This window comes from Mercenaria mercenaria, chromosome 17 (genome assembly GCF_021730395.1).
Source record: "Mercenaria mercenaria strain notata chromosome 17, MADL_Memer_1, whole genome shotgun sequence".
NCBI classification, from domain to species: domain Eukaryota; kingdom Metazoa; phylum Mollusca; class Bivalvia; order Venerida; family Veneridae; genus Mercenaria; species Mercenaria mercenaria.
Genome location: NC_069377.1, coordinates 40,943,138 through 40,956,063, shown reverse-complemented (window position 1 = coordinate 40,956,063; position 12,926 = coordinate 40,943,138). Strand labels below are relative to the sequence as shown.

General features: G+C 39.4%; 3 protein-coding genes across 3 annotated transcripts; all 3 read right to left on the bottom strand.

Annotated features, from left to right (window-relative positions):
• Positions 1–187: 187 nt before the first annotated feature.
• On the bottom strand, positions 188–1,321 carry LOC128549984 (uncharacterized protein K02A2.6-like). The gene has a single exon (XM_053527799.1). The coding sequence runs from the start codon at positions 1,319–1,321 to the stop codon at positions 188–190; it is 1,134 nt and encodes a 377-aa protein (XP_053383774.1).
• Positions 1,322–8,364: 7,043 nt separating this feature from the next.
• Positions 8,365–10,287, bottom strand: LOC128549983 (uncharacterized protein K02A2.6-like). Its single transcript, XM_053527798.1, has one exon. It carries the CDS (start codon positions 10,285–10,287, stop codon positions 8,365–8,367), a length of 1,923 nt encoding a protein of 640 aa, XP_053383773.1.
• Positions 10,288–10,340: 53 nt separating this feature from the next.
• Positions 10,341–12,485, bottom strand: LOC123551088 (uncharacterized protein K02A2.6-like). The gene has a single exon (XM_053527797.1). It carries the CDS (start codon positions 12,483–12,485, stop codon positions 10,341–10,343), a length of 2,145 nt encoding a protein of 714 aa, XP_053383772.1.
• Positions 12,486–12,926: the final 441 nt, after the last annotated feature.

The following is a 12,926-nucleotide window of genomic DNA, read 5'->3' as shown; positions in this document are numbered from 1 at the left end:
TTTTATATTTTAGTTTAGACCAGCATCTGAATATAGCATAGATATAAAATAATATTAGAAGTATACAAATAAAACACTATATTTAACAGTTCCTGAAAGATCGATGTACTGATAATCAATGAATTAACTGTGTAACTAAACTGTTTTTGTATCTTCATACTTTAAATTGTTCTTATGCACATTCCATCTATTTGCTATCAGTAATCCAATTCTCGTTAGCATACTGTCTGTTCGGTTTTATCTCTCTACCTGATCGTGTTACATAAGGGGTCTGGGAATGTAGCCTAGGTAGGCTGGGAACATTTGAATGGTCAGCATTTTCTGTGGAGGTTCCACAAGGGTTATTTATCTCAGTGGAAAATTTTGAAGTTCCAGCTAAAATATTTGGCGCGAATTCTGTAATATCTGGGAATCTTTCCTTGGTCTTATTCAATACTCGCCTATTACGGCGGTAAATAGCTCCATCTTGAGTTTGTACTGAGTAAGAGTGGTCATCGTGCTTCTCAATAACCTTGGCGGGTTTCCAGATTTTTCCCATTTGAACTCGTACATACTCATTTATTAGAAGTGGAGGTAAGGGCTTTGTTTGTCTGTCATAATAACCTTTTTGTTTCTTTTTGGCCTTTTGTATTTTATCACGAACTTCTTCTGGGTTGATTGTTTTCGGTTCAAGTTGTTTATTTGTTATAGGTAGGATAGATCTTGTTCTCCTTCCCATCAACAACTGACAAGGGGAATACCCACAATCTAATGGAGTATTTCTATATCCTAGTATAGCTATGTAAGGGTCTTTCTTACTTTCCTTAGCTTTTTGGAATAAACGCTTGACAATGGACACAGTTTTTTCTGCTAATCCATTACTAGCAGGATGAAGAGGGCTTGATGTCTGGTGCGAAAATCCCCACTCATTTGCAAAATCGGCAAATAGTGCTAATGACAGCTGCGGACCATTGTCGCTTACCAATTTTTCGCAAATTCCGTAACGAGCAAAATGGACTTTTAACTTCCTAATGATGGTGATACTTTGGGTATTTGGAAGGGTATCAACTTCAAAGAATCTGCTGTAATAATCTGTTGTAACCAAGTAGTCATTTCCATCAAAAGAAAATAAGTCAACAGCAATGTTTTGCCATGGCCTTTGTGGTATTTCATGGGGCGTTAATGGTTCTTTTGTATTAGAACGTCTATATTTGTTACATATTGGGCATGCTAACACAAAGTTAGTAATTTGTTGGGTCATTCCGGGCCAAAACATGACATCTCTTGCTCTTGATATACATTTCTGTGTACCCATGTGACCTTGGTGAACTGATTCAATCATTTCTTGTCTAACTGGCTTTGGGATAATTAATGTTTGCCCTCTAAAGATAAGATCATCTGCGACTGAGAGTTCATCCCTATGATTCAAAAAATTCTATAACACTCTCGGGACACTCAACGTGGGAAACCGGCCAACCTTGAAGAATAACCTGTTTCAACATTTGCATCTGGGGATCTTGGTCAGTGGAAATTTTCAATGACTCAACTCTTCGGTCAGTGATAAACAGACTTTGCAAAACTGTGTGTATATGCAAATCAAGGCCATCTATTTCTAATGTTTCAGATAAGGGCTGCCTTGAAAGCAAATCACTAATCGGAATATCTTTTCCGCTTATGTGGCGAATTTCAATGTCGTACTTTGACAATTGCAACATCATTCGTTGCAAACGGGGTGGGGCTGCAGCCAATGGTTTTTTCATGATTGATGCTAAGGGCTTGCAGTCTGAATGACAAATCACGTGTCTGCCATAAACATACTGGTGGAATCGCTTGCACCCAAATAGAATGGCTAACATTTCTTTTTCGATTTGGGCATAACCAGTCTCAGTTTGGGTCATAGTTTTAGATGCAAATGCCAATGGGCGGCCATCTTGCATAATGGCTGCACCAATACCATATTTGGAAGCGTCGCATTCAAGGGTAACCTGTTTCTTATGGTCAAAATAAGCTAGAACTGGGCTTTCGGTAATTACTTGCTTCATGCGCTCAAACGCCTCCGTTTGGGCTTGATCCCATATAAATTCGACATCTTTTTTAAGCAAGACGCGCATCGGGCTTGTAACCTCTGCTAAATTTGGGGCAAATTTCTGAAGATAATTGACCATACCGAGTACATTTTCAAGTTCTGCTCGATTCTTCGGGATACTTAATTTGGTGACAGCCTCAATTTTTTTCGGATCTGCTTTCAAGCCGGAAGATGTAATGAGGTGGCCAAAAAATGGCACCTCAGTGACACCAATTACACATTTTTCGGGGTTAAACCTAATACCGTTCACACGCGCACGTTCGAGTACGCGACGTAGGTTTTCGCCATGCTCTTGTCTTGAGCGCCCACTTATCAGCAAATCATCAACAATTGTTGTGATGCCTGATAGTCCTTCAAAGATTTCATGAATCTTGCGTTGGGAAATATCCTGGGAACTTTTTATGCCAAAAGGGAGTCTTAAGAATCTATAACGACCAAATATGGAAGAGAAACATGTAAGGTACGAAGATTCGTCCTCAAGTTTTACACTCCAATATGCATGGGTTATGTCAAGTATACTAAAATACTCAGAACCGGCAAGACGCGTAGTAACATCTTCGAGGGTTGGCATAGGGTAATGTGGTCTCATTATTGCCTCATTTAGGGCCTTTGGGTCAAGACAAATCCTAAGTTTTCCAGTTTTAGGTTTCTCAACAACGACAAGAGAGTTGACAAAATCTGTAGGCTCAGTAACCTTCTTGATTATCTCAAGATCCTCCATACGTTTTAATTCTGCTTTAAGTCATGTCCTTAAAGCCTCAGGGACGCGTCTCGGGGGATTAACAACGGGTACAGCATCATGTTTCAAGTGTAATTTGCATGTTCCAGGGAGTAGTCCTACACCCTGGAATAAATCCTTAAATTCCGTTTTAACCTGCTCTGTGGTCATGTCATTGCATTGCCTGTATTTACCACGGAATATGTTAACTGTACGAGTTTAAGGTCAAGTGAGGTCTGTAGACTAATTAGTGGGGGTGCACCACAATCTACAACATAGAACAGTGATTGTGTAGTGATACCGTTGTAAGAGCATTGCATTCTTATCTTACCTACTACAGGTAACTCATTCCCAGTGTAAGATGATAGTTTGCTGTCTGGGGGTAACAACGGGGCACTATAATCAAGGCTTTGGAATTTATCCAAGGGAATGATATTTACTTGAGAACCTGTGTCAAGTTTGAATTTTATAGCGGGGCAGGAGGGGCCAACATGTAGGGTGACAAATGCACGATCAGGATGAGAAGAATTGTTTACCGTGTCAACGTAAAAATCCTGGGTGTCTTCATCATTGTAATCCAAGCTATCACATCCGTTAACACTGTCCTCATATTGAATGTCGTAAACTTTCTTTGATCTACACACAGATGAAAAGTGATTCAATTTTCCACACGCGTAACATTCTACTCCCTGAGCTGGGCACACATTTCCAGTTTTATGCTGTGTATGTCCACATTTGCCACATTTACTCGTGTCCTGGCGATTGTTCGAACCTCTTGCGGGTTTCTGCTGGTAATACTGCGAATGTCTTTGTCGCTGGATTTCAGGCCTTCTCTGACTTCGATTAACGTGATGTATATCTTGGTCTCTTGCCATGGTTTGTAATTGTTGTACTGAGTATTCGTGATTTTGCGCTATTTGAATGGCTTTTGATAGCGAAAGGTCAGCACCCACGTTAATTAATTTTTCTCTTATCTTCGATGAACTTGTCCCGAAAACGATTCGGTCTCTGATCATCTCGTCACTGTTTGTAAAGTTACAGTCTCTTGCGTTCAATCTTAGTTTTGTAACGTAAGCGTCAATAGTGTCATTTCCTTGAACGAGGTTGTTGAATTTGTATCTCGCAAATATGGGGTTTAAAGTAGGCTGAACGTGCGCCTTAAACCTCTCGTAAAGGAAGTCCAACTTTTTTCTGTTCTCTGCTGATATGTCTGTCCAGGTAGCATAGATGTCTCTTCCTTTATCACCAATCCATATAAGCAAATACGACACTTTCTCTTGTTCCGATTTTTCCTTCAACGGACCAGAAAACATTAACTCCACATGTCTTTGAAATTTTTCCCATTGTTCTGGGAGATTACTGGAATCCCAGTTAATTACAGGTGAACTTAATCCTGTTAATTCCATCTTTTAAGTTTCAAAATTTTCTGACACCATGTAATGTTTTTATATTATTTTCATTCCGGGATTTCACTAACGTGAGGTAATAAACAAGAAAGACACAGATGTGAGCTATTCAAGTTTTATCTAAGAACTGCCTTTATGGCGGGAATTATATGTATATATTGCAGAGCTGGTCAGTGATGCATTCATGGAAATATTCTGATAACTTAAGGTCAAGGTTCACAGGTTAAATTTAGAAATAGAAATTTACCAATTGTTACACATAGCTAGACCCATTTCAGAGAAAACTTATCTCTTCATCTTATATCAGTTTTATCATGACTCTTTAAAATGAGGTAAGGATTTGTTCTCTGAAATGGCTACCAAACATAGCTAGACCCATTTCAGAGAACAAATCCTTACCTCATTTTAAAGAGTCATGATAAAACTGATATAAAATGAAGAGATAAGTAGGGGTCATGTATCTTCTAAGAGAGCTTTCTCTGGTCACATTTGCTTACTGTAAACTGACATCAAAATCACACTGCTGTGACCTGGAAGTACTACTCATACTAAAATTGAGCTTCACTTCTCCAAATACAACCTGCTCTCCCATTTTTCCTACCAAAATGTCAAAAATACATCCACAATGAAATTTAAACAGAAACTTGCTTCAATTTAGACCTCTGTTGCCATGCCAAGTGAAAATTAGTGTTCAGATACCTGGCAGCCATTGCGCGATGGCTCCCACGCTGGATCCTTTAGTTTAGTTAGGCCTGCAGAAAGGCAGGAGGACACAAAATCATATTATAATCTTTCCTTGTGACAACTTTAAGTCCGGTTAGTGCCACATTGATGACTGAATGTCCAGTGCTCTCCCCAATGCGAGATTCTGTTCTGCTCGACTTGATCCACGAACTTGAAAATGTTGGTGTTACGTTGTGGGACCAGTTGTCACAGCCAGATCCAACTAAAATAATCATTGACACATTTCTGATAGGATTTAAAAAATCAGGGACTCAAGGCTACATAAGTTAGAAAAAGTAGAATTCCAGTGCAAAAGACTCCTGTTTAACCTACATAGCGAGCGATATAGGTATTTGACTGTAATCAAGAAAACAGAAAATAATAATAAGCACAAAACAGCAGCAGCCAAGAAAACTAATGTTAAGTTTCCATTTCACAAAAAGGAGCAGTGTAAAAACGCCCAAAACAAACTTTGACACAGGCCGAGAAGACTCTGGAATACGAATACATTGCAATCTTAAATATGAAATGAGGTTAGTACATTGCGGTTCGTGGCGGTCGTGAGAAAAATATTGAAGAATATAGAGACCTATACCACATTGTAGATTTAAATGAGTTATCGAAGTTTCCCATGTATCTCTTTCCGGGCGTGTGGCTGGAAAAAGTTATGACGTGATATAAAGATAATCGCAGTTGCAAAAATATGCATAGCCGTGAGAAATCGAGGTATTGCATCAGATTACAAAATTTCATTCCATTGCTAATTGAACAAGTTATACCACTACTTATTTATTCAATCACATAACTTCATGTTTAACTGCTATTAAACTCCACGTGAAAAGATTTTGCGATTTTGTATATACAAACTCAACTCTGGAAAAAACTTTTGAAGTCTGTTGCAAATAAGCGAAATCCAAGAAAAATTATAATACATGTAATTAACAAATACGTACAAGATTATCCCCCCTCCACCTCCCCTTGACACAAGCTTAAGCGGAATTCTATTATAATAATATTGAATGAATTCCATAATCCTATATATGACTATTTAATCAGCAGTTTTGTGTGGTTCATATATCGTGTGTTTAGTTATCAATGTGTGTATAAGGCATTCGGCTGCCGGGGGTTAATTCTATATATACTGTTCTATAACCTTGGAACAGGAAGGGATATAGAGTTTTAGACTTTTCGCCGAATTATCTACTTTAAAGGCGTTGTTGCACTATGTTCCTGTATATGTATACGTTTTTAGCTTGTTGTCTATATGCTTTACTCTGTCCATTTTTTTCATCATGTTCTAAACTATACATACACTGCTGTAGTCTTAAAGTTTGAAGAGGCTGCATTCTTGAAACGTTGCATTAACGTGAAAATTGTAGAATAACACAATAACGTATGGGATGTGTGGAAGTTCACCCTCAGTTGCAGAGAAGAAAAAAATGGAAGAAAGAAAATGACACGATCGCTTTGTTACAGTTATGACATTACCGTCTGCTTCTGATGCCCATCTGCAGGTAGTTGCATGTAATTGCAGAAAAGGTAGTAAATAATCTTATGTGTAAAAAGCTGTGTTTTTGCGAGGTTGAGGACGAATTAAGAAAAACACACTCGATGTTGATGTCAAGTTTAAATGAATATAACCATAAACAATTCCGTGTGTAAATACCTGTGTTACTGCGGGCTGAGGCAAACTGAGGATAAGTTTGAATGAATATAGTTTTTATCAGTAATTTTGATTAACTAAGAAGACTTTTATGAACATTGGCACAGAATTAAAAATTTCTGTGAAACTTCTCCTGACCTCATTTTTATGCCCCCGAAGGGAGGCATATAGTTTTTGAACCGTCTGTCCGTCTGTCGGTCTGTCGATCTGTCCGCAATTTTCGTGTCCGGTCCATATCTTTGTCATCGATGGATGGATTTTCAAATAACTTGGCATGAATGTGTACCACAGTAAGACGACGTGTCGCGCGCAAGACCCAGGTCCGTAGCTCAAAGGTCAAGGTCACACTTAGACGTTAAAGGTCATTTTTCATGATAGTGCATTGATGGGCGTGTCCGGTCCATATCTTTGTCATCCATGGATGGATTTTCAAGTAACTACGCATAAATGTGTGGCACAGTAAGACGACGTGTCGCGCGCAAGACCCAGGTCTGTAGCTCAAATGTCAAGGTCACACTTAGACGTTAAAGGTCATATTTCATGATAGTGCATTGATGGGCGTGTCCGGTCCATATCTTTGTCATTCATGCATGGATTTTAAAATTATTGGGCATGAATGTGTACCAGAGTAAGACGACGAGTCGCGCGCACGATCCAGGTCCGTAGTTCAAAAGTCAAGCACTTAGACGTTAAGGGTCATATTTCATGATAGTGCAATGATGGGCATGTCCGGTCTATATCTTTGTCATTCATGCATGGATTTTAAAATAACTACGCATGAATGTGTGGCACAGTAAGACGACGTGTCGCGCGCAAGACCCAGGTCCGTAGGTCAAAGGTCCTAAACTCTAACATCGGCCATAACTATTCATTCAAAGTGCCATCGGGGGCATGTGTCATCCTATGGAGACAGCTCTTGTTTATTATATTTTAATCTGAACAAGTTATAATGGCTAAACAATATATGTAGAGTGCACATGATCTAATAAGTGTGCCGATATTGATATGTACTAAAGTTTTCATCAAAGGCGGGGGTGGGGGTCCCAGTTATGTGTCTGCGCAAAATGTTTTTTGATTTTATTTATACTTTTTGGCAATATACCATCATGTTTTAAGTTTCATTATCAAGTGTTACTGTTACCAGCTTTGACTTACTTTTATAGATATTTACACTTAAAGTGGGTGGGGTAATCTGACATGTGTCCAGCCAGTTTTGTAAATGCACCTCTGGGAACACAATAAGCAGAGAAATTCTCAAGATTTACACATTTATTTGGCGGAATTTTCTATCGACCTTTTACCAACGATAAAGACAAAGAGTTCCGAATACTAGTACACATATTAGAATATAACACAATATCGTTGTCATCTTACTCAGGTTAAGAACCACTAAATGTTAAGGTGTAAAACTATTAATTTACTACACTCTTCCCCCCTTTAAAGTAGAAACATTAAATTACAAGATTCTTTCATGTAATCAAATAAAGCATAATACTGGTTAAAAATTAATACTGTTTCTTCTTGACTAGATATGTCTTTGAAACCACAGTTCAGTAATCAGTTCCACAAGATCAAAACAGTTCACATTAGAAAACAAAGTAAGAACTAACTATTGATTAACACAAAGTATGAAATCTAGTTTTGCGTATTCAAGCTTACTGATTTTGTAAGTATATGTTTTGTAATACAGAACCAGAGTTCTGTTGTGTCCCACGGGTGTTATTTTGACCCTTAAGCACAGTGGTGACACCATATTATGTTTCTATTCCTTGTATAAAAACTATTAAACTTATGATTGAATCTTTTGCATATAAGTTTTATATACATCCAAATTTGTGAATGACAGATATACAGAACCAAGGTTCTGTTGTGCACCACGGGCATTATTATGGCCCTTACACTGTGTATGCACTAGCGTTTTTTCCCACACATAGTCTTTCAATTTCCTTGGTGTTTTGATTGTACGTTTCGGTCTTTCATTCACTGGACTAGAATCAGTACTTTCAGTAGATGGCACAGACGGAGATGGTGGGTTCGAAGGTTCTCCTGGCAGAGATACTGGTCCAGGTGGTAAAGAGGAGACTTCCACAGGAGTTTCAGTCGTAGGAATAGAACATTCGGAAAGTACGGACTTATGATTATCATGAACGTCCGGAGCCACTAAGTCATTTGATGGCACAGAACAAGTCTCACTGAATGGCAACTCTGCATGCCGGGTAACCAAATGATCAATATGACAGTATCGAATTCGGTTGTTACATTTCACCAGATACGAAACTGCTCCAAGTACCTTATGAATAACGCCTGGCCGCCACTCCCATTTTCCCCCTTGAATTGTGCTTTTAACTGCCACTTGATCGCCCTTTTCAAATGTTCGCATTTTAGTTGACTTGTCATGAACAGCTTTCATTTTCATTTGACTGTCCTTCACTTTGCTGTCCTTAGATGGTTTCACTAAACTCAATCTCGTGCGTAACTGACGATTCATGAACAGTTCACATGGAGCGATACCGGTGGTAGTATGTGGTGTAATTCTATATTTCAGCAGGAAATCAGCAAGGAGATGTGTTAAGCTCACTGACTTTACACTTTTCGCATTATCTTTAATTCTGGCTTTCAACGCGTTTTTAACTACTTGCACGGCCCTTTCTGCCTGCCCATTTGACGATGGATGATAGGGCGGAGTAAGAGTGTGTCTAATGCCTGTCGTTTTTACAAAGTCCTTGAATGTAACTGATCTAAACTGTGGGCCATTATCAGAAACCAGTTGTTCAGGTAACCCCGTGTAACTAAAAATAGATCTTAGTTTGTCTATAGTGTTTTCACTGGTGGTACTTTTCATTGGTATAACCTCCAACCACTTGCTGTAGTTATCTATTAGTATCAAAAATGAATGGTTCTTAAAGTCTGCAAAGTCAATATGAATTCGTTCCATAGGGCGTGAAGCGCGAACCCATGGATGCAGCGGTGCTTCTGCAGGAAGTGCTTTCAACGACTGACAGGTTCCACAGGTGGCAGCAAGGTGTTCAAGTTCAGAGTCCAAGTTAGGCCACCAGACATAACCGCGAGCCAGCGATTTCATTCTGTTTACTCCAAGATGTTGATCATGAAGTTCTGAAAGAATAGTATTCCGCAGAGTCTCTGGAATTATAACACGTAGACCCCATAGTAGCACACCACGGTCAACACCAAGTTCAAACCGTTTGCTAAAATATGGTCGTATTTTGGGATCGTCGTTATGTTTTGGCCACCCACTTAATACAAAGTCAATGACCTTACTCAGAATTGGACATTTTCGAGTTGCGTCAGCAATCACTCTTGCCTCAACCGGAAGTTCCTCAATGAAAGATACTAAGTCATCTGTACTTTCAACCTCGCTACTGGTTACAGGTAACCGTGACAACCCATCACAATTGCCATGCGCAGACGATTTCCGATATTTTATGTCATATTGGTAACCCGATAGGAGTATAGCCCATCGCTGCAAACGTGACGCGGCTAAGGTAGGTATCCCCCTGGTAGGACCGAAAATTGTTGTCAACGCGGTATGATCGGTAAGTAGAGAAAACTTGCGCCCATAGAGATATTTGTGAAATTTTTTTACTCCAAAAACGATTCCTAGCGCCTCCTTCTCTACCTGAGAATAGTTCCTTTCGGCTGGAGCAAGTGTCCGAGAAGCATAAGCAATCGGTTTCTCTGTTCCATCTTCCATAACATGGGAGATAACTGCCCCCACTCCGTATGCCGAAGCATCGCAAGCTAAAATCACAGGTTTCTGTTCATCATAGTGAATGAGTACCCCCGACCTGAGAGTTCGTCCTTAGAGCGGTCAAAAGCTTCTTGGCACTCAGCCGACCACTCCCACTTTGCTCCTTTACGTAACAGTTGATGTAACGGATGAAGCATTGTTGACAAATTCGGAATAAATGAACCGTAGTAATTCAGGAGTCCCAGGTAAGATTTCAGGGTTCCAACATCGGTAGGCACTGGCGCTTTCATGACAGCCTCTACCTTGTCGTCAGTAGGATGAATACCTTCTTCATCTACAAGATGTCCCATGAACACTACATTCTTTGCCATAAACACGCATTTGTTGGCATTCAACTTGATGTTGTGTGTAGGAAGGCGTCGCAACACCTCCTCGAGTCGCTGTAGATGCACGTCATCGGATGGAGCTGTAATAAGTATATCGTCTATACGGCACACCACTCCAGAAAGACCCGCCAGTACAGTGTCCATCACTGACTGAAATATCGCAGGTGCTGAACTCACTCCATAGGCTAACCGATTATACTTATACAATCCCAAGTGTGTATTGATTGTAAGTAGATCCTTGGAGTTCTCATCAAGTTCTAGCTGTGCATAGGCCTGCGTAAGATCCAGCTTAGTAAACTTTTTACCCCCAGCAAGGGTCGCGAACATATCGTCAACGTTCGGTAGCGGATACTGATCTTCGCTAATTTCACGATTTACCGACACTTTATAGTCCCCACATAGTCGTAAACTTTTCTTGTCCGCCTTTGGCACGACAACCAGCGGACTTGCCCAAGAACTATTATCGACACGTTCAATTACACCATCTTTTTCAAGAATTTTCAATTCCTCAGTCACCTTGTCTTTTAATGCATAGGGTACCGGTCTGGCTTTATGAAACCATGGTTTGCTATTTTCTTTCAAATGAATAGTTGCTTTGAAACCTAAAATCGGTTTGTCATTTTTCACAAATACTTCTGAGAATTTTTGTTTCATAGTTTCTACCGGATCAGAGCTATCTACTTTGTTAACACTAGCAAAGATTGTTTTCCAGTCAAGTTTTATTTGTTTCAGCCAATCACGACCTAGCAAATTTGGCCTATTTCCTTTGACAACAACAGCGGTCAGTAATTTCCCTTCACTTGATACAGTAATTTCACCTAAAGTGTCTATGCTCTGACCTGAATAACTTTTCAGCTTAATGTTAGTTGGACGAAGTTTATTACCACCTAGTTGTGCGCGGTAAGTATGTTCATTGATTAGAGTTCTTGAACTACCCGTGTCTAGTTCGAATAACACATCTTCATTATCAAGCATAAAATTCACCTTAAACGGATGATTTGATTTGCTTTCTGAATTAGAATAAACAAACAAAGTAAGCTCTTCATCACTTGATTCTTCGACAAAGTTAGTGTTCTTCGCAAACTGCCGGTTCCTACAATTGTTTGCTAAGTGACCAATTTTACCACAATTATAGCATTTACTTTTCTTGTGCATGCAAGAATCTGAACGGTGATTCCCACCACAACGATAACACCCATTTTTCTTCATCGGAGTTTTTACAGGTTTAGGCTCAGACGGTGTTGAAACAGGACGCGACTTAATTTTCACTTTATTAACAGCTGCCGCTGCCATACCACCAAAGGACACAGTGTCTTTCTCAGCCATTTCCATAGCGGTACTTATCTTAATGGCCTGATCAAATGATAACTCCTCCTCGGCTAACAGTTTCTTTTGAATTGTTTCTGACCGTGGACCGCAGACAAACCTATCTCTCAATGCGTCATTTAAAAATGTTCCAAAATCACAATGTGTAGATAATCGTTTCAACTCGACTACATATTCAGATACTGTTTCCCCCTCTTTTTGATTGCGTTTATTAAACTTGAACCTTTCTGAAATTGTGAGCGGCTTGGGGTTATAATGATTTTTCAACAGTTTGACCAAGTCTGCATAAGATTTATCCTTGGGGAGTGCAGGAGCAACCAAGTTCTTGAGGACCCCATACGCTGTCGATCCTATCACGGACAGAAAAACAGGGACCAGTTTCTCATCGGGCACTTCGTTGGCTTCGAAGAACTGTACCAACCGTTCCTCATAGTTTAGAAAGCTTTCTTGGCCATCCTGGAATTCACTTATCTTCCCAAACAAAGGCATGATGATTACAAATGTTTATACTCGTCGCCACTTTTGTAAATGCACCTCTGGGAACACAATAAGCAGAGAAATTCTCAAGATTTACACATTTATTTGGCGGAATTTTCTATCGACCTTTTACCAACGATAAAGACAAAGAGTTCCGAATACTAGTACACATATTAGAATATAACACAATATCGTTGTCATCTTACTCAGGTTAAGAACCACTAAATGTTAAGGTGTAAAACTATTAATTTACTACAGCCAGGAACACAATTTCCATTATCTTTTTAAAAATGGTTTAAACTTTTTACCTGAAACTTTCATGATAAAATAACTATTCAATGGACATTCATACAACATGTTGCATTTTAAATTGTTTTGAATACTTCTTTCATCACAGAGCCACAAAGTGGCCTTATCAAATTTACGGATTTTCAATAGACGCACTTCACCAAA

What these genes read in the sequence shown, in the direction of transcription:
- LOC123551088 (XM_053527797.1), bottom strand. Translation starts at nt 12,485, where the DNA reads ATGCCTTTGTTTGGGAAGATAAGTGAATTCCAGGATGGCCAAGAAAGC.
- LOC128549983 (XM_053527798.1), bottom strand. Translation starts at nt 10,287, where the DNA reads ATGGAAGATGGAACAGAGAAACCGATTGCTTATGCTTCTCGGACACTT.
- LOC128549984 (XM_053527799.1), bottom strand. Translation starts at nt 1,321, where the DNA reads ATGATTGAATCAGTTCACCAAGGTCACATGGGTACACAGAAATGTATA.